Source organism: Sarcophilus harrisii, chromosome 3, assembly GCF_902635505.1.
Source record: "Sarcophilus harrisii chromosome 3, mSarHar1.11, whole genome shotgun sequence".
Classification (NCBI taxonomy): Eukaryota; Metazoa; Chordata; class Mammalia; order Dasyuromorphia; family Dasyuridae; genus Sarcophilus; species Sarcophilus harrisii.
Window position 1 is genome coordinate 455,989,171 of NC_045428.1, and position 21,243 is coordinate 456,010,413.

General features: G+C 37.4%; 1 protein-coding gene across 4 annotated transcripts in view; it reads left to right on the forward strand.

The window, feature by feature from the left end:
* The window catches only part of ETS1 (ETS proto-oncogene 1, transcription factor), a 188,587-nt gene that overhangs the window by 158,183 nt on the left and 9,161 nt on the right, over positions 1 to 21,243 (forward strand). For all 4 annotated transcript variants that reach the window (XM_023499550.2, XM_031960917.1, XM_031960918.1 and 1 more), the window contains one exon: positions 2,188 to 2,448. In XM_023499550.2, the coding sequence (XP_023355318.1) occupies positions 2,188 to 2,448 (261 nt within the window). The remainder of the gene's footprint in view (positions 1 to 2,187; positions 2,449 to 21,243) is intronic.

The following is a 21,243-nucleotide window of genomic DNA, read 5'->3' on the forward strand; positions in this document are numbered from 1 at the left end:
CCAATCAGTTATCAAGTTTTCTTGATTCTGTCTCCATAATTTCTCTTGAATCCACCCAATTCTTTCCATCTTTCCATCTCTTGTAACTTAGGCTCTTATCACATTTTACCTGGACTATTAGCTAGTTTCTCTACTACTAACTTTCCCCTTCTCTAATTGATCATACTTCATCTAGCTGCCAAAGTAATTTTTCTTTAACCATGTCCCTCAGAAATCTTCAATGACTCCCTATTGCCTATAGGGTAAAATACAAATACCTGAATCTAGCTTTTAACATCTTTCATAGCCATCTTCAATTTACACTCCAGTCATATCTCATACTGCTCCCCTTTGGTTTACCCTAATGGGATTACTTGTTATTTCATGAATTATCATCTCCAGCCTCTATGTATTTGCACAGATAGCCCTGGTGTACATTCCCACTTCTCAAGAGTCTCATTTCCTCTACGGCTCAGCTCTGATATCGATTCTTCCAAAAACTATTCCTCTGTCCTTTCCCAACCATTCCCTCTCTCATTTCTTAGGGCTTTTTCTCATCTTGATGTTTCCTAGAGCTTTTTGTCTGACCTCTTCTTTCTCCCTTATTCCTTTTCCTGCATTAGATTCATCATAATTCTACTTTGTAGATTATAAGTTTCTCAAGAACAGGTATTATTTCATTTTTTCCTTCATATCCCCAGCATCTAGCACAATGCTTTCAACTCAATAGATGTATTGTGTATATTCACACATTTACAAACAGACATATGGTATGTATACATATATATACACACATGTGTATTCTTGTGTGTTTATAATATCTATAAATATATTTATAAATACACCAATGCATTTAGTTATATATAATTATGTATATTTATTGATTTCTAGGGGGAGTAGAGCAGGATTTCTTATATTAGTTCTATTTAGTTTAGGTGTTCATTACCTCAAATTCCCTAAATAACAGCAGGAGAATTGGTTCAAAAGCTTACTGCTTTGCAGGGGGGAGGCACTAAAAACTTAGTGTGAATGATCCATAGATGACTAACTGAGAGTTGACAGTGTGACTATTTCTATAGTCACAATCACTGCTGCCCTTCTGCTTCCTGATAATTAAATGGATCCTATTTCCTTTCTTGGTATCATACACACACACACTCACACACATACACACACACGTATATGTGTGTACATATACATGTATATATATGTACATACACATTTTTGTAGTAGAACATGGCAGACATCCTGATAACCTCAGCTCTTTCATGCAGCCTCTCTCTCTTGAAATTTGATGTCAGTGTTTGTGCTTTGGACAGTTTTGCCAATGGAAATTTCTCCAGGAGCTGTTGTGCAATCCCAGCAGCTGTTTTTAACCTGGTTTGGGAAATTAATGAACTTGCATGATCTTGTGGTCAGTGAAGAATGTATTAAGCAACTCACAGAATAAGAAATTTCTGACATTGCTGTGGACATGAACTATTTAAATCAGATCTTTAATTTTAATTTTTTTTTTTTTAAAGAAAGAGGTGCATTCTCAAGTAAAGAATACAGGGTAGAATACAGACAGGTGGGTGGTGGTGGTGGACAAAGGATTCTACAGCTTTATTTACCTGTAGGAGACATAGGTCTGTACATGTATTTATTATGATATAATTATAAAATGTTGCTGCCAAATAGCATTTTAGAACCAAGGTCAAGGAAGGCACAATGTACTTAGAATGGGATGGATCATTTTTTTTTTTTTTAAGGCAGAAGGATTTTGCAAAGTTATGCCATTTTCTTTTTAAAACATTTATGCTGTTTTAACTTGGAATAGGACTCTGCCATGATTTCCTCATTTGGTCTGTAGGTCAAAAGTGCTACATGGAAATCCCCCCTGTAGGAGTTCAAGACAGAGAAATCGCTTAGTGTTGTACCTCTGAATCTGAGATCTTTGTATAGGAGGTTTAGGCTCTGAGTGTCCCAAGAGCTGTACAGCAGAGCTGTAGAATGAATTGTTACACATTTATTAGGATTCCTTGGATTCAGCCCAGAATATCTGATTTTCTCCTGAGTATGGCCAGTCGCCCCAGTGGAACTTCATTTAACCACTGACCTCCTTGCAGCTCTAAGCAATACCCTTTTGAAGGATAAAAGGGTTTTCACCATTGTCTTTTCCTGACCCTTCCCTCCCTATCCCCATTTTCCCTCCTTCCCTACCTCTAGGTAAACTTGGAGGCCAGGACTCCTTTGAGAGCATAGAGAGTTATGAGAGCTGCGATCGTCTCACCCAGTCCTGGAGCAGTCAGTCATCTTTCAACAGTCTCCAACGTGTCCCCTCCTATGACAGCTTCGATTCGGAGGACTATCCTGCTGCCCTGCCCAACCACAAACCCAAGGGCACCTTCAAGGACTATGTGCGTGATCGTGCTGAGCTCAACAAGGATAAGCCCGTCATTCCTGCTGCCGCTCTGGCAGGCTACACAGGTAGGAGTCCCTCACCAACCACTCAAGGAGCAAGCAGTTATTTAATTTCTGGTATGGGGCAGATGAAAAGTCCCGGAGTGGAGGGTCTTGGCAGAGGAACCTGAGTAGATATCAAGCTTTTTCTTTGGTCCTTCTTTGGTTGGTTGATACTCAACTTCTGTGTCAGGTACCGGCTGAATGCTCTTCAATGTAGTGCATTAGTTGTTGAATAATCTTTCAAAGCTAGCCTAAGAAGTTCTTTATCCATCAACTTTTCTGTAGACCTGTCTTTGGTGAATCTTTAGGAAACACTAACTTCTTCCTTGCTTTGTCAAAAAGGATATAAAAGAGGGCTTCACTCATATGACTTGTTTTTATTTTTCAACTTAATTTCTGGTTTAGAGTTCATTATAGTAGTAAAGATTATAGTGATTAAATACAGTGGTCATAGAGAGACAGCTTAAAAGTGTTTGAAATCATCTAATCCAATCTTGTTTTTATTGATAAAGAAATTGAGACTCATAGAAGTTAAGAGATTTGCCCAATATCACATGTGTGTGTGCTTTGCTTCAAAGGTAGGAAACAAAGTTTTAAAAGGCAATATTAAATGATTGGCAGTTTAGAAGCTTCTCTGTCTTGAAGCAAATGAAAAATAAAGCTAAATATGATACACAGAGCACTAAGATTTTAATAATTGGATATCTTCTAAAAGGCTTGAAAAATCTTCTGATGGTGAAATCATTATGAATTTTAACTAATTTTAAACTCATACATTTTTTAGAATATCAAATTTAATTATATTTTAAGATCTAAATTAAATCTGCCTTCTATTTGTTTTACTCTACAACTAATAGGTTGATAAGGAGTGATTATTATGTGGATTATCAATCCACTGGACTTAAATCAGCACAGGATATATAGTCAGGATGAAGAAACACTTGCCTTCTAATGTAGCAGAAAGAGGCTTGGTTTTAGAGCTTGATGATGGATCCCCTTTCTGATATTTACTAGCACTGTGACTTAGGCAAGTGATTTAAAATGAAAATAATGCTGATTGCAGTAGCGATCTCTCAGATCCTCAGTTTCCTCAGTGTGGTTTATGGAAGCTTTCAGGAGGCTTACTGCAGCACTATGTTATGAGAAAAACACTTTATATACCTTAAGACCTAATGCAAATGTGATATAATAGCACTTGATCCTTATGACAATCCTATGAGTTGGATGCTACATATTAGTATTATCCCCATTTTATATATCAGGAAGCTGAGAATCACAGGTATGAAGTGACTCGTCTACCTATAATCATGTTATTAGTGTTGGAGGCAAGGTTCAAACTTTTACCTACCCTGATTACAAGTCTAGCACTCATTATGCTTTCCCATCATGTTTCCTGGTATTGTTCTTCCTTAATTACACATCTCTCCAGTATATCTTACTTGCTGCAATGCAAGTAAGATATACTGTCAAATGTCTTGTATCTGTCAGACTTGGATGATTGGATGAATGGAAGGAAAAATCATTTGATAAGAGTTTACTACGTGCAGAGAGTGATGCAAATAGAAAAGTAAGACGGTCTCTGTTTTCAAGAAGTAAACATTTTAATGATGGAAAAGGGAGACAACCCGTGGAATGTTTCAGCTGCAAGTCAGATTGAAAAGTACCAAGATCCTTAAGATGCAGTGACAAAGCAGATGGCAATGTCTCTTTAGTGTTATTTCCCATTAATGAAAATCATATCAATTTCTGGTGTTGAACCACTTGGAAGTGGTAAGGAGTTTGGTGGGCAAGAACTTTCCTTTCTGGATCTTCAGTAGCAGAGTGCTGTAGTTTTTGCAGGAATAGTTGCCACATAGCATCTATACAGGGGTTGACTCCCAGAATGATGTCTGAATGCACTGGACCTAAAAGCATCATTATTCTCAAGACTTGAATCAGGGTCTGGAGCTGCCTTCATAAAGGCGCAAGGGGAGATGAAGGAACTGAATAACTTATCAAATCAACTTCTCTAGTGACTTCAAGGGAAGACTTCCTATTTGTCTTACCTTCTCCCTGATTCAGTGAAAGAAGATACATTTTATGACCTTAAAATGACATTGTGATTTTAAAGTTCACCTTGCCCAATTTCTTTATTTTACAAATGAAACCTCTTACCTCTCTTTTCTTCTGCCTAGTGAATACCGGAGGTGCACCGTAAAAGGTTTTTGGCTTTTTTGTTTTTTTTATAGCTAGTTGAGTAAAAATCTAAATAAAAATGGGGTCTCCATTTTTTTTTTTAAATTAAAGCCACCTGGAATGAGGAAAGCTTGGGGGTGAGCCACACCCATGGTACGGAGTGTTAGCTGATGATTAGGAATGCCTTCCAGATGTTACAAAAACAAGGCACTGAAACTAAGGGGAAGGGCTGCCTTATTAGAAAGGCGAAAGGAAAGATGGGAAGAACCATCAATTGAACTGGTCTCAGGAGTTTGTTTGACATGGTCTCAGAGCCGCCCTAAAATGGCTGGACCTGCTTCTGTTCTTGGGTTGGTAATGAGCAAAAACTGTGGCTAGAAAGACCTCACCCCTCTTTTACACTCCCACTCTCACTTCCAGTACCAGATTCTTGGCTCTGTTGTTCCTCCTTGAAATATAACCCTTCCCCAATCCCAGCAACTAACCAACCACCGGTGAAATAAAAATCATAGAGCATGACCTTAAAAAATGTCGATGTGATCTCACTACTGGAATCCTATACCTTTGGAGCCAGAAAGAATGCTGCAGGTCATTTAGGCCCACTCTACTTTACAGGTGAAGCCCCTTGCCTCTCCTTTTCTGTACGTTATCTTCTTGTTTGTGACCTTAGATAGGGGAGAAATATTTAAGTGAGAACACAGCTGGCTGTGAATACTACTGAAGGTTTCAGATGGTATAAAATTGTATTTCTAGCTCCAGGGACTTGAGAAGTACTCACAAAAAAAGCATAAATGAATCTAGGTTGTTCCCTTTGGAGTTTCCTCACAGCTGAAGGGTTAGAAAGAGGGTCAGGGAAACCCTATTTGGCCAGTTCTTTACCAGCCAGTTGCAGAGGTTTGTGGTCAGCCCTCTGGGGTGGGATTCTGGTAGAAATGGATAACTTCAGTGGCAAACATGGAGAAGTGGCTATATCCTCATTCCAAGCTGAAACAGGAACTCTTCTGATTTCATTAAGCATGCTTGTTATTGGGTTTTCTGAATGGGAAATGCATTGAGGCCTACAGGCAGTGAGTGCAGAGAGATGACCTGTGTCCTCTCGGTTCCCCAGGGTAGCTTAAGAGAGCTTTCAGGAGGATTACTACAGCACCATTAACAATTATTTACTGAGACCTGATTGATCTTTTCCAGAGCTACCTAACTTTGGATTCCCTAGGTAGGAAGAGAACTTTGAGATGAAGCCTCAGGGACTGAAGATACAACTCAAAGAATGAATATGAAATTCAAGTTGAGGCAGGGACAAGGAAGTAAAACATCTGTAAGGGACAAGGAAATGAGACATCTGTAAGGATGCTTAAACCCAAGTACTTTTTAAGCCAGCCCCTCTGGCAATCAAAGTTCAGAGCCTAAAAGGCAAATGCAAAAATTGCTTAGCACAAATACAGATATTCTGGAGGTGTGGACACTTCCTTAAGACTTTTCCCATTTTACTTGATAATAATAATTGTTATTTTATAGAGGGTATATAAGCAGAAGCCATTCAGTAGTTAGAGAGGGACAAAAAGGAAAATTTCTAGAGGCATTTTTGGATCTCATTGTCATTTAAGTAAAGAATTCCTAGTAACCCATAATCATACCCCAAATAATGATTCCAAATGTAAAGAAGTGATTTCTTCTTTGAAAACAATGAATCACAGATTCATCACAAATAGATTTGTGATGGAGAGAGCCTTCTGCATCCAGAAGGACTAGGGAGACTGAATATGGATCACAATGTAGTATTTTCACCATTTTTGTTGTTGTTTATTTGCTTTTTCTTTCTCATTTTTTCCCTTTTGATCTGATTTTTCTTGTGTAGCATGATGAATGTGGAAATATCTTTAGAAGAATTGCACATGTTTAACCTATATTAGATTACTTTCTAGGGAAGGGGGGAGGGAGAAAAATTTGGAATGCAAGGTTTTGCAAGAATGAATGTTGAAAACTATCTTTACATGTATTTTGAAAAGTAAAAAAAACTTATAATTCTAAAAAAAAATAGATTAGCTGCAACATGCAGAGAGAGAGAGAGAGAGAGAGAGAGAGTGTGTCTCCTGTGAGCCACCTATTAGCTGTGTGATGTTGGACAATTATTTAACCTCTTTGGGCCTCAATTTTGTCATCTACAAAGTGAAAGGAATAGACTCCATGTCCTCCAAAGCCCCTTCTGGTTTTTAATCTACGATCCCAATATCATGTGAGATCTTGGGTTGATTGGTAATATCTAATATCATCATTTCCTTAATGACAATTCTATGGAGATCTGATATGACAATGAGGATAACAGTCCAGAAGATAGAGGTCTTTGAGATCCTTGGTCATTAACTCATTCTGTGATCTTGAGAACATCTGTTTCTGTCTTGATGCCTCCTTTTCATTTCTGTGAAAGGGAAGGAGAAACCTTCTTATCTTGCTCACAGGAGGTCTCTTGGGGTTTAATGTAAGCTTAAAATATTTTGAGATTGTTTCCTTAATGCTGTTGACCTATGTTTTAGTGTTTGACTTGCCTTTCAATGATTCTGGAGCTGGTCCTTCTGGGGATTGTAAGTTGCAAGTGTGGATGGGAGACTTGAGTGTAGGGACTGTAGGGAGACTAATTTTTCTTGTGCTCAAAGCCTCTTCCTCCTAGCTCTGTGTCTCCCAATAACTTCCCCTATGATGCTTCCTTTTCTTATTCCAGTCCTCTGATGGCTCTGTCATTGTTCAGTTATTTTCGTTGTGTGTGACTCTTTGTGACCTCATTTTGGGGTTTTCTTAGCAGAACAACTGGAGTAGTTTACCATTTTCTTCTCGAATTCATTTTACAGATGAGGAAACTGAGGCAAATAGGATTAAGTGAGTGGCCCAGAGTCACACAACTAGGAAGAGTCTGAGACTAGATTTGAACTCGTGAAGATGAATCTTCTGACTCTAGGTTCTGTATTCTAGCTGCCTCTCTGGTAGCTCATTTCCCATTTATAATATAGGATTTCCAGTTTCCAGGGACAGTCCCCTTACCACCGCCCCAGGAAGAGTTGGTGGAATGTCTCTGGATGAGGCTCTGCTTTTTGTTGTAGCTTTGCCTCCAGACTTCTACTGCCATTTTGGCCCACCCAAGTAGGCTCAGATTCCCCAGGCTCAAAGTGTTTGTGTATGTGTATATGTGTATGTATGTATGTGTAGTGGAGGAGGGAGGCACTTTCTTTTCCTTCATTTGATGTCTTACTTGTTTCACTGTAAGTAAAAATCAGTTAGAAACTGAATTTTTGTGTTCTCTTGCACAGTTACATTCTTCTTCCATAGATAAGAAAAATTGCATCAACCTTCTCTGGGCTCCCATGGCAACTTGTTAAATTAGGTCAAGATGTGGGAACAGATAACATTACTTGAAAGGCTGCCTGTTAGCAGAGTTAAGAATACATCAAATGCAATGCTGGCTTCCGCCAAAATGTACCTTCTTACCTTACTGTGAACTGCTTACGGTTATCAGGCTGATAGCATCAGAGAGCTCCATTTTTTCTTGTGTTCAAATGCGTCATGAGCAACTTAAGATCACAAGTTGGAGATGCCTGAGGCAATATTTTCTGTATATTGTTTAGGCATCAGGGAAATGTTTTCCTCAACCATAGAATATTCTGATGACTTTGATTCATCCTGGCAAACTTAGATTTCTTTCAGCATATTGCCAAAAATTAAAATTGAAACGAAAACAGTGACTTATCCAGGTTAGAACAGAGTGGATAGGACAGTTCCTGATTGCTGAACTCCAGATTTTTCACTAAAATGCAAAACCTTCCTCTCTCCCTACCAATATTAAGCAATCAGAATAATATTTGGAGTCTGAGTGTTCTCTTCCTTGCTTCCCAAATAAGACAAAATGATTAGGAAACTTCTTTGCCATCTATCTTTTAAAAAAAATACTTATTTATTTTTCAAGCAACAAATTAAAAAAAAAAAAAAACCTATCCTTCTCCCTCTCTTTCCCTACTCCAGTTGAGCAAATTTAAAATATAAACAAACAAATCCCTCAATACATATCTACATGGTCTGGCAAAACAAATTCCCACATTAGCCATGGCCAAAAATGTGTCTCTGCAGTTTTAATTCATTACCTTCCAAGAGGCATGGCATGTTTCTTCATTCTTTTGACTCAGAGTTTATCATCCTCATTGGAACCTCCAATCCCTTGATCCCTTAGTTCTTTTCCAGGCCACCACCCTTGTACTGGCTATACTCCCTCTTCCTACTGCTGTTGAGAGCATCAGCATCCAACCAGTCAGCTAATCTTGATTTAGGTGTCCTGCTTCTCACTTTACTCTCCCCTCCCCCATATCTAATCTGTTGCCAAAGCATATCTATTTTACCTTCATAACACTTCTTGTGTTCCTTTCTTTCCTCTGACATTGGAATCACCCTTGTGCAGATCAGTACCTCACACCTGGACTCTCATCAGCACTTTACACAGCATTCACCTGCTGCTTGGACTGTCTGCTATAAGTTTCTCCTTCTGTAGCCCATCTTCCACTCGGCTGCCAAAACATTCTTCATAAAGCATAGCAACTTGGAAAAGTTGACAAATAACATAATGAGAAACCTTAGAATGAATCTTCATTTAGTGGTCAGGACAAGGGAATAGGAATAACAGTGTGTTTATGATGAGATTGTGACAGATCTGGGTTCCTTTCTTAAGAAAATTATTATTGTTGATTTAAAACCAATTATTATGATCCAATCTCAAATTGATTTATTAAAACTTGTAGCTAAGGTGTCTATTAATAGTTGCAGATTAGCTATTACTTTAGTGATGATCTCTTGGATATGAAATTTTCAGATTCCAATTTAGGATTTTTTTTTTTTTTAGAACAATGGATTTGGTATCATTTTAAAAAACAAACTAGGGGATAGTGCTGAGATGAAGTATAGCTTAAGACTTCAGATCATAAAATTTTAGAACTGGCAGAGACTTCAAAGATAATTTAATCATTTTATGGGTAAGAAAATTTAGACCCTGAGAGGTTAAATAATTTGGCCAAAGTTACTCTAATTGCTAATTGACAAATCAAGTCTTTCCTGAATTCATGAAGAATTCAATAAAAAATATCTCCCAAGCCTCACTCCAGGATTATTTGGGTTGAGATGATAAGAGGAGGCTTGTATCATGTAAGATTTAGGAAGCAGGGATTTTTCTTCTTAGAAATTGGAGGAACATGGGGAAGATAGGCTAGGAAACCAGGTGCTAATAAAAATTTTATGCCTGGCAGAGGAACTCAGAGATCAATTGATCCACATTATTTTACAAATGAGGAAAAAATGAGGCCAGGAGAGTTGAAGTGACTTGTTCATAATTACACAGGTACCATCTTAATTTACTGTGTTTAAATGAAATTATAAAACTTCAGTTGGAAATTAATGGTACTTACCTGATGATTTCCATTATATATTCAATATATAATGTAATTATGTTAATGATATATTAATTATATAAATTTAAATTATGCAGATGTATAATCAATGTCATTTTTATATGGTGTATCTGCATCTATAGGTTGTATTTTTATGGATAATGTATTGTAGGAGGACAATTCATATTTATCTTCAACTTTAAAATGAGGGGTTTATTCTGTCTTCTAAGCAGTTACCCGTGGTTTAGGGAATGCAATTTACTTGCAATTTATATCTGAAGTAGAGGATGATTCCTTTTGAACCTTTTGCACACAACTCAGTGGTACAGTAGATAGAATTCTAGGCCTGGAATAAGGAAGACATAAGTTTAAATACTAGCCATGCAATCTGGGCAAGGCACTTAACATATCTTAGTTTCCTCATTTGTAAAATGGGCATAATAATAGCAGCTACTTCCAGAATTTTGATTAAGATAGTAATTGAAAAGTGCTTAGCACAGTGCCTCTCATATAGTAAGTGCTATATCAATGTTACCCTATTATTATTCTGGTCATAGCAATTTGGAGCTCTTTAATCTGATAGTAACTGCCTAACTATTGTCACTGATAAGCAAAAATGGGGCTCTCTGGGAATGGACTGCTGGTTTGTGGGGTTAGTTTCTAGGTAAACTCTCCATGCTTGTTTCAAATAAGGCTTTCCTCCAACACATCCTCCCCTCTCCCACCCAGGAGCCTCTCAGTCTCACACAGCACGACTTTGTCTTTTGACCTTTTGAAAAAACCTGAAACTGCAATTGAGAGAGGTTGGATACCACCCTGAGATGCTTCTCAGTCTAGACTTCAAAGCTCAATCATTTCTTCTTTGAAGTGAAATGATCCCACTGAGTCAGATCTCCTTAGTTCTGCTGTGATTTCCAGTGTTGGGGTCATCCTTACAAACTCCACCTCTGATAATTAAAATGCCTGGAAATGCTTTGCCATCTATTAAGAAACAGCCTGCCAAAGTTAGTTGGTTTTCTCTGCTTTTATAATTTGGCACTTTCCTCTTCCTTAAATGAATTTTCTGTGATTTGCCTTCCTCCCCTCAGCCTCCTCCACTGCCTTCTCAGGTATCCCAAACCATTTAAACATTTTCTTCTCCCTAAAAGCTTTGTAGAGACAACTAGATGGCTTAATGGATAGATGGCTTGGTCTCAAACATTAGTTCTGTGACCCGGCAAGTCAGTTAATCTGTTTGCCTTAATCCATTGGAAAAGAAAATGGCAAACCACTCCAGTATCTTCGCCAAGAAAACCCCATACAGGATCATGAAGAGTCAGACATGAATGAACAACAATAATGCTCTTATTGTATTAATATTGAGTATTCTAGCTATCTATGTTGATATTTTATGACACTATGACATGTATGCTTGTTGAGAACAAGAGATATTTTATCTAAATTTTGTGCCTTTCCCATTATTGACATAGTGCTCTGCACTCAGTAGATGCTTAATAAATATCAAGGTAGTTTCTGTTCAATTAGCTCTAGAAGAGGATGGTCTCTCAGAATCTTAAAGGCTAGAGTCAAAATAAGGGAAACTTTCAAGCCTTCCCTACATATTGAATTTAAAGTGGCAGTTCTACCCTGCTTAGCAATAACCTAGACGTTACTACTGTTTATTAGGGAATCAACAATAATAACCATCACTAATCATATCAGGAATAATCAAGCAGTAAACATTTATTAAGTGCCTACCATGTGCCAAATGTTATGAAAAGTTCTGAAAATAGAAAAAAAAATACAAAAATAGTCCCTGCTCAGCTGAGAGAGTGGAGTGAATCTAATCTGTCAATCTAGTTATAGTATCAAGATTTGAGGACTAGGATTAGACATTTTAAAATATATTTGTTGTTCAGTCTTTAAGTTGTGTCTAACTCTTCATGACCCTGTATGGGGTTTTCTTGACAAAGATACTGGAATAGTTTGCCATTTCCTTCTCCAGGTCATTTTACAGATGAAGAAACTCGGGCAAACTGGGTTAAGTGACTTATGCAGAGTCACATAGCTAGTAAGTGCCTGAGGCTGGATTTGTATGCAGCAAAGTGAGTCTTCCTGTCTTCAGGCTTAGTGCTCTAGCCTCTTGGATTCTTTTATATTATTCTTCAGTGTCTTGTGTCCTGCCCTCCCAGTAGAATATCAAACTTCTCAATGCCATGAACAATTCTTTTGTGGTAATCCCTCTTATGTATTTGGGCACCTGGATTTACTATCACATTAGAAGGTGCTTAATACTAGCATCATACAGTCACAGAGTATTAAATCTGTAAAAAGCTCTTAGAGATCAGCTGTTGCAACTGTTGAATTTTGTAGAAGAGGAAACAGACCAGAGATTGACTTGTCCTACATTATGAAGCCAGTTAGTGAGTTAATGGCAGAACCTGGGTTTGATAGTACCTCATTTATATATATATAAATATAGATATATATGTATGTATGTATATATATATGTGTGTGTGTATATATATACATATGTAATTTTTTCCTCAATTACATGTTAAAACAATTTTTAAAAAACTGTTGAATTCCAAATTCTCTCTTTTTCCCTCTCCTCTCCCTAGGACCTCAGTTTTGTTGTCTCGTTCTGACTAAAAGCACTGACTGTAAAGTTTGTTGATTGGGAAGCATCATGGTACCATGAAAAGATTATTGACTTGGAAATCAGAGGACCAAACACTGCCATTGTTACTTATCACCTGTATTACTGGTCAAATCACTTAACTTCTCTGTATCTCATTTTCTTGAGGTGGTTGGAAATGATGGTTTCTAAAAATCGCTTCCAACAATTCATCTACCATTTATAATCTTTTTTCCCCCCCTCAGGAGCTTATAAGTTGTTTTTTTTTTTTCTTTTCAATCATATTTTATTTTTTCAATTACATGTAAAAATAGTTTTCAACATCCATTTTGTAGATTTTGAGTTCCATTTCCCCCCCTCTTTCTCTCCCTTATCTAACCCCTCCCCCAAATAGCAAGCAATCTGATACAGATGATTTATAACATTTTCAAACTGAAAAGGTTTTTTATAAAACCATACTGACGGAACCCAAGATGCTTGGGTGAGTCTCACTGCTCTTCAGATGCATGAGAAATAGAACCTAATGTTCAGCACAGAGGAGGTACTCAGTGAATTTTTATTGACATGACCTTCTTTCTGATTCATTTGTGCCTTAGACCTGAGGCCTGAGAGTGAAAGTTCTCCTCTGTGACTGAATGTGAAAGTTGAAACTCTGAGACCAGCCTGGTACTAGGTCTGCTTGAATGATGTTCACAGAACCTACTTCTGTAGAGGCACTGAACTTTGGCAGCTGAGATGGTTGGAAAGTTTCTCAGAGACTCTCTGAAGCATGGATTCTTTAGTAACTATTTCCTTTCAGGGGGAAGGTGCCTAATTTATAACACTGTTATGGCAGAGAAGAGATTCCCATTATTTTCTTTGATCCAGCTTCTACTACTCTATTTTGTTATTAATGTTATTCTATTTTCAGCTTTGCTACTTATTATCTGTGTGAATGTGGTCAAGTCGCTTAACCATTTTTTCAGAGAGATCTCAGTTTCTTCATTTGTAAGATGGGAACAGGTTAGACTAAGTGACTTCTGAGTCTCCTTTTGTACCAGATGTCACTTTTCTTCTTACTCCTGGGCTTATTAGTAGGTATTTGCTGAATGAATGAAATGAGTGAATGAATGCAAGAATGAATGTGGTTTCACAGCACCAGAATTTTCTCCTGGATTTAAATCACCTAACCAAGAATTCTAAAGGGTTTTCTCAGTCTAGGTTTTTTAGGAAGCTCTATAACCCAGAAAGATTCAGTAACTTGCAGGAAGATATTGAGTCATTACTGAAAGAAAATACAGAACTCAGAACCTCATTAACTCTGACTACTGAATAATTTCTTATTAACTAGTTTTGTAGAACACTAACTACTAGTTGTTCATATTGTTAACATAAATTACATTGTTCTTAATAAAATCCCCACTCCAAATCCAACTCTCCTACCTTCAAGAGCTTTTTAAAAGAAAGTTACCTAGAAAACATTTATAGAACACTAACTTCTAGCTGTCTATATTGTTAACATAAATTACGTTGTCTTTAATAAAATCCCCACCCAAAATCCAACTCCACCCTACCTTTAAGATCTTCTTAAAAGAAACAGTTACCTAGAAAACATTAGTAAGAAAAGACAAAGAAACCCACTTCCTGACATTAGCTTCACTGCTCCAGTATCAAGCTTTGAGTCAGTGCTGGGTTTGACATGGTTAAAAAGAAATATTTGTGGGTTTAGAGGAAAGAAGTAGCTGTACTTGAATATACTATCTCTTTAAGAGAATTACAGCTTCCCCTCTTTCTCCCTTCCCCCTTTTTATCTTCCACCCCCATTTGAACACTCAGGCAGTGCAGGTGTGAGGAGATGGGACAAAAATAAGTGTCTTTTCTCCAAAACTTTAAAAATCTCCTGTCTTGTTGTTAAGCCCTACAGACTTACTAAGTGAGCCATAATGAGATATGTCCCAAGTGGACAGCCCAACCAGATCCTACCTAGAGTTGATGCCTATGAGTGGTATTTATCCCTAAACAGGCAATCCCCTAACGCTTTAGTCTTCCTTTCAGGCAAGTGTTGGAAGCTAGATTTCTTTTCTAGTAGAAGACTGTAAAATCTTCATAGCATTGAAGTGTAGGAAGGTTTATCTGTGATAATCTGGGGCATGGACACGAGAGAAACAAACACCTTTTTGGAGAAAGAGGATCTAGTCCTCTCTGTGGTGAAGATTTCCCCAGACACTTTCTGTAGCACTTTTACTTGTAAAGCAGCTTTTATTTTTTCATTCATGGACTAAACAAAAGTAAATTCACGGGGATGTTTGTGTTTTAAAAAAATTTTAATGTGATTATATTCTTATTTACCATACTTTTTTCCATACATTTTATGACTTTTAATAATTTTATGGCCTCTATTTTCTCCAGATAGCTCTGTCAAAATCTACAAATTAACTCCCAGAAACTCATTTTCCTTCTTATCCCTTTGTATCTTTCATTTACCTACCGTTCAAAATTTTCCTCTCAAAAAATTAAAGAAAATTTCTTCAATTTCACGTGATGTTTTTGTTCCAATGATTTTTATAGTATCTTTATCTATTCCCATCATTTATCATACTTTTATCCTTTCCTCATATATGGGTTCTCCAATTTACAACATTACTATAAAGTAAAAGAAACACAGAATTCTTGCCTTTATTTTTATGACTAAAGAAACTTAAGATTGTTGAGGTTTTATGATTTGTCCAAAATTGCACATCAAGTCAAAAGTCAGAATTGAAACTGACTTCCTAGCCACTTTGCTACTTTATTTTTTAAAGCAGAATATAAGATTGTGTCCCGTCTAAATACTTTATTTCTAGGGCTTAATCTGTGACCATATACTGCTTAGGCTCATGCTAACTCTTGGAGTAATAATGTACTTATAGTATTAACTAGGCTACAAAAATTACTTTTGGTTCATCTCTCAGTGATGGCTGCTTTGTCGGTTTCCATCTTTGGTCTAATGTGAGTCCTAGAGAGGCATTTTATATTTTACTGAATCCTTAATCTTCACCATTACTAAATATATTCAATAAATAATTACCCATGTTTTTGTGCTTGTTAAGAGCAATGCATAGGTAAACAAGTCTTATCCCTGATATATGCTAGTTACATGACCATAGATATGTTAATTAACTTCTCAGTCCCCTGAGTAATTCTCTAAGATTGTTGAAGTCAAGTTCCTGATCTGTTTTGGCAAAAGAATTTGCCATACCAGAAATACCCAGCATCAATGAAATCATACATTTAGACTCTTCCTCAATCAAATAAAATAAAAGTCTTAGTTCCTGCCTTCTGGGGGCTTAAAACCTAAGAGGGACAAAAAAGAGAAATTCATTTTAAATCCTATATACAGTAGAATCAATTAGTGGATGAGATTTATGTAAAATACAGATAACACTTCTTGGACTATTCTTATACCCTTCCTTCTGTTTCATGTAGGAGCTTTCTCTATTGATTACATTCCCTCTTTTATTCTATGTCTTCAAACATGCTCAGGGGCCCCTTATCTTAAAACCTTCTCTTGACCTTGTTTTCATTCAACCATCAAATTCTCTCTCTCTTCTCCCTCATACTAAACTTCTGCAGAGAGTAGAAATCTAAACTACCCATTCACTATTCATCAGAGCCCCTATAGTCTGAGTTCTTTCCTTACTGATCTGTCAATGGAAAGGCCTATCTAAGGGACTTGTAATGAATTCTTAATTCCAGTATCCATTGGCCACATTTTAGTCCACATTTTCCTTGATCATTCTGCAATACCTTACTCTACATATTGTATACTCTCTTCTTGAAACAGTGTTTCTGGGATCCCCCTTAATTCTAATCTCTCTGTTGGTTATCTCCAATAGAAACTGGTTGTTATATTACTGTTTTGTATATAATTGTTTTCATGTCATCTTCCTCACTAGACTATGATCTCCTTGAGAGCAGAAACTGTCTTTTATAAGCGTTTATTAACTGACTGATATTCTCTCCTTTCTTAGTCCTCTGTGATACTGCTTTCTCCAAATGCTCCTATCTCTATCACTACTCCTTACTGTCCTTCAGTAGTTAGTTCATCCACCTCCTTTAATCCTTTAACTAGGGTTGCCTTCCAAGCCTCTGTCCTTGGCTTTCTTGCTACACATTTTCTCTGTTGGTGATCTCATCCATTCACCTGGCTTCAATTATCAATCCCAAGCAGATAACTTCCAGATTTGTATATTTAGCCCTGCACTTTCTCACTAGTGCACCATGTCCTACTATCACCTAAAACTTAACATGTTGAAAATTTAACATGTCAAAACTGCACTCCTAATCCTCCCTCCCCCACTTAAAACCTTCCCCTTTTACTTTCCCCATTTCTTCCTAGTCAAATCTTGGAGGCATCTTTGACTCCCTTCTTCACCCCTCCCCATTCTTTGCATCCAGTCAATTATTCAATCTTGTTGATTGTCTCAACAATGTCTCTCACTTTGATTGTAAAGAACCTCCTAAAGGATTCCTTTCTCCCAATCTCTCCACTCTCCAAGCCAGCCATCACATAGTTCCTGCGGAGGGCTGGCTAGTCTTCTTCCTGCTAACAGGTCTTCAGTTTCTTATAGGATAAAATAGAAACCTCATTTTCAAGGATCGGGAGAGCCACTCAAGCTACAGAAAGTGTTCAAACTCTTTTTCTAACCTTATTTGCCATCATGTGCCAAAGTGGATTGTGATTTAATTGTTATTTTCCCTTCTTCTGCTCTCTTCTGACTGTATTTCATTTAAGCTGGCACCATGGTATAATGGGAGAAAAAACCAAAATAGTTTCCTCAACTGTAAGATTAGAGGAATTTAGACTGTGATAGCCTCTGAGGTCCCTTTTTCACTATATCTAAAACAAGGGATCTTAATTTGGGTCTACAGACCCCCAAGAGGTCCATGTATAGATTTCAGACTGTACTATATTGTTAAACTCATTGACACAAAAAAGGTAAAGAGTCTTTACTGGTAAACTAATGTCCTAGGAACATAGTTATCCTATGGACTGTGTCCATTTTCTTTTTGCCCTACTTAGATGTCACATTTTTTTCTTGAAATCTTCCCCAACTGCCCAAAATGGAAAATTCACATAGCTACTTCTTTCAACTTTCTTATAACCCTTGCCTGGTTCTCTGCTGGTGCATTCTTCTTTATTTCAATTCCTACTCACATTGAGCTTGCATTCTAATTAGGGAGACAAGTTCATATAATATATGGGTGTATGTGTGTATATAGATATATATATGTATGTATTATATGTAAAATAAAATATTACTTATCTATATTATATATATACATACAAACATTACTTATCTATATTATATATGTGCTTATCTGTATTATATTTACATAAACAATACACATATGTATGTGTTTATATGTGTTTCTATCTATCAGTTTACCTATCACCTGTAGTAGATACTGAATAATTGTTTGGTTTTGAAATGAATTGTAATCAAGGTAATTTTAATTTGGGAGAGTGGCCATAGGGACCAATTTGAAATAACAGCCTTTCCTTTTTCTTCCTCATTTTTTTCTGTGGCCTAGAAGCAGTTTGGTTCACTACTCAGGTAGTAGTATCTTACTTTGAGTTATGTGCTCTTTCCTACAGACAGGAAGACAGATAGTCAGAATGTTTCACATGAGCATCATCTTAAATTTAGGTGAGATGGAGGCAAGTCATTGAGAGCCATCCAATCTTTTCTGCTCAATATGAAAGGATTTCCATGGAGGAGAAGAGTTTTCAGGTTCTATTTAATTTATAGAAAGACAGAGAATTTGAAAAACAGAGAATGGTCATTCAGACGTAAGAATTCCTTTTTCCTGGAGAATGGAATAGATGTGCAATTGTACCAAATGATGCCTTGTGAGCAGATGGGGTCATTTCTAGATCTTAGTGTTCTGTTTTTGCTATCATTGTTTGACTGTGGGTTGAGACATCTGGTTAGAAGGGAGGGACCAGAAAAGGCTGTTTCTCTGTTTTAGGGCCACCTGCCAGATGTGTACTGATCACAGAGGAGTCAGCTCTTGTGCAAGGCTGGCCAACCATGAGAGTTTCATAGGTTAAAATAAAATCTGGTGTCCTCCCTGCACAGAGAACTTTAATGTAGCTTAACTTATCAACAGAGCAGCAATTTAACCCCCAGTTGTCAACAAGGTGTGGAACCTTTTACTCCAACAAGGTTGGTGATGAGTTGGGATTTAAGAGTCCTAATGCTGCTTTCCTCCCAAAGAGAGAAAAGCAGGATGTTTAAGGTTTTCATGCAACCTATAGTCTTTTTTTTTTTTTTTTTTTTTTTTTGGTAGTAGCAATCAGTTTTTATATTTGAGGTGAGATTCCTTCCTTCAAGAAACATCTTGAGACATCTCTGCTCATTTTAAACTTTCAGCTTCCTTCCAAGTTTGAAATTTCCATGTATATGAAAGTGACCTCTTGCAAATTAGTCCTTCCTAGGGTACAAATAGCAAGGCAGCTTTGGTTAATGAGAAATGAAGAATTTAACAGAGGACCTAAGAGAGTCCCTAACCTAGCTTCATCCTGATGTTGACATACCCAGCAGAGGGGGCCTAAGAGGAAGGGGTAATTGAAGTTATGAAAATATTGTACTAGGTGTTTGGTTCAATTAAAATCAGGCCACAGAAGAAAGGATTAGAGGCTATCAGTTTGGTGTGATTGGCAGATGTCAAATGAGCAGATTTTTTTTTTAAAATCAAAGAGGAGATAAATGGTTGGTCATTCAACAGAAACAGATAACATTAGCTTTGTGGGCTTTGGGGCTAGTTCTGCTTAGTCATCTTAGGCTTCTACTAGGTTGGCAGGGATCAACTTTGCTAAAAGAAAAGCTCAGGGTTAGTGGGAAAAAAAAAATGCTATCAAGACCTGCTTGATGATGGTAGTATTTCATCTTTGTTTAAAGGTTTCTGTTTTCCCAATAGCAGAGAAGCCACCATTGAGATAGAATCAAAGTAAAAATTAAAAATAAATCCTTCAAGATCTTTAGGAACCCTCAAGTGGTCAGGATATGTAATATACCTTTTGCTTCTGGAAGAATTTAAAGCATTATCTGAGTTTCAAAGCCTTAATGATGGGAGGTATGGTAGAATGGATAGAACACTGGCTATGATGTCAAAGAATCAAGGTTCAAATCTTACCTAAGTATTTACTACTTATATGACTATAGGCAAGTCACTCCTTGGGCCTCATTTTTCTTATTTATAAATAAGCTTTTGGGGAAGAGGAGTGCTTAATAAATACACCTACTAGGTGATAAATTTGACAGAGCTCTGGGTCTGGAATCAGGAAGAACTAAATTCAGATCCATCTTAAGATACTGTGATCCTGAGCAAATCACTTAACCCTGTTTGCCTTGCTTCGTCTGTGAAATGAGTTGGAGAAGGAAATGGCACATCATTCCAACATCTCTGCCAAGAAAACATCCTTCCCCTAAAAGGGGTCACTTAGAGCTGTAAGTGACTGAAATAACTGGACAACAGCAAACTATATGCTGAGCCCTATGCTAAGTGCTTTACAAATATGTCATTTTATGGCTCCTAAGGACACTTCATCTCTAGTTCTATGATCCTATGTTGATAAAGCTGGATTATTTGAGGTATCTGAAATTCCCTTCTGTGGAAAGAAAACATTTGCAATGTGGCTTGCCAGTTGGTTTTATTCCTGTTCTGAAGTACTGTTATTAGAACCTTATCAGTCCCCTCAGATCAATAGTTTTAATATTGAGCCAACCATCTTCCTGAAGAGAATAATGGCAATAATAATTAATAGTAATAATAATAAACTCCCTCAGAGTCTAACTCATTGTCCAAGCCTCAAAAAGAATGTCAAAGCTGGGAATTGTCAACCATAACAATGAAGCTAATGAACACAATGGGAATTTATCTAATACTTAAAGATCTTCAGAGCACTTTACATGTCCTATCTCTGATATTGCTGCTATTATTTCTTCTATTTTATAGCTGATGATCCCAAACCCTGGAGAGACTGAGTAACTTGCTCACTGTCACAAAGCTAGTAAGAGAGGAAGAGGCAGGATTAAAACCCAGATTTTCTCGATACTTAATTTAGCATTCCATCTAGAAGGAAAACACTTAAGATACCAAGAAATCCAAAGCCAAAAAGGAAATATCAGTCAATAGAGGGAAAGGACGGAAGGAGCTGTGGGATGGGGTGACTCCTTAATGGTATGCATTTGTCCGGGGTGTGCTGTTAGAATCCCCCTCCCCTCCCCCCGCAGAGACTTTCCTCTAACAGGGACCCCACTGTAATTGTGGCTCTGTGCTCTGACTTGAGAAGCATAGTTTCCCAGTGATGCCAGTGAATTCCTGATGTGTGACACTCTGGAGCAGTTGTGGCAAAGGACTCTCTTGACTGCCAATGGGGGCCTTCAGACAGGGCCACCATTGTGAGTCACATTTAGCATATGAGCTTCCCCCTTCCCATGACTGACGCTATTCTTAGTAGCCTCTTTCTCCCCCCAGGACAGGGGTCATCAGGCCACAAGCAGGGTCCGGACTGTGTGTTGGGGTGGGGGGCAGGGGGACTTCGCAATTTAAAGACATTCTAGGCAGAGTGGTTTGTAACTGAAT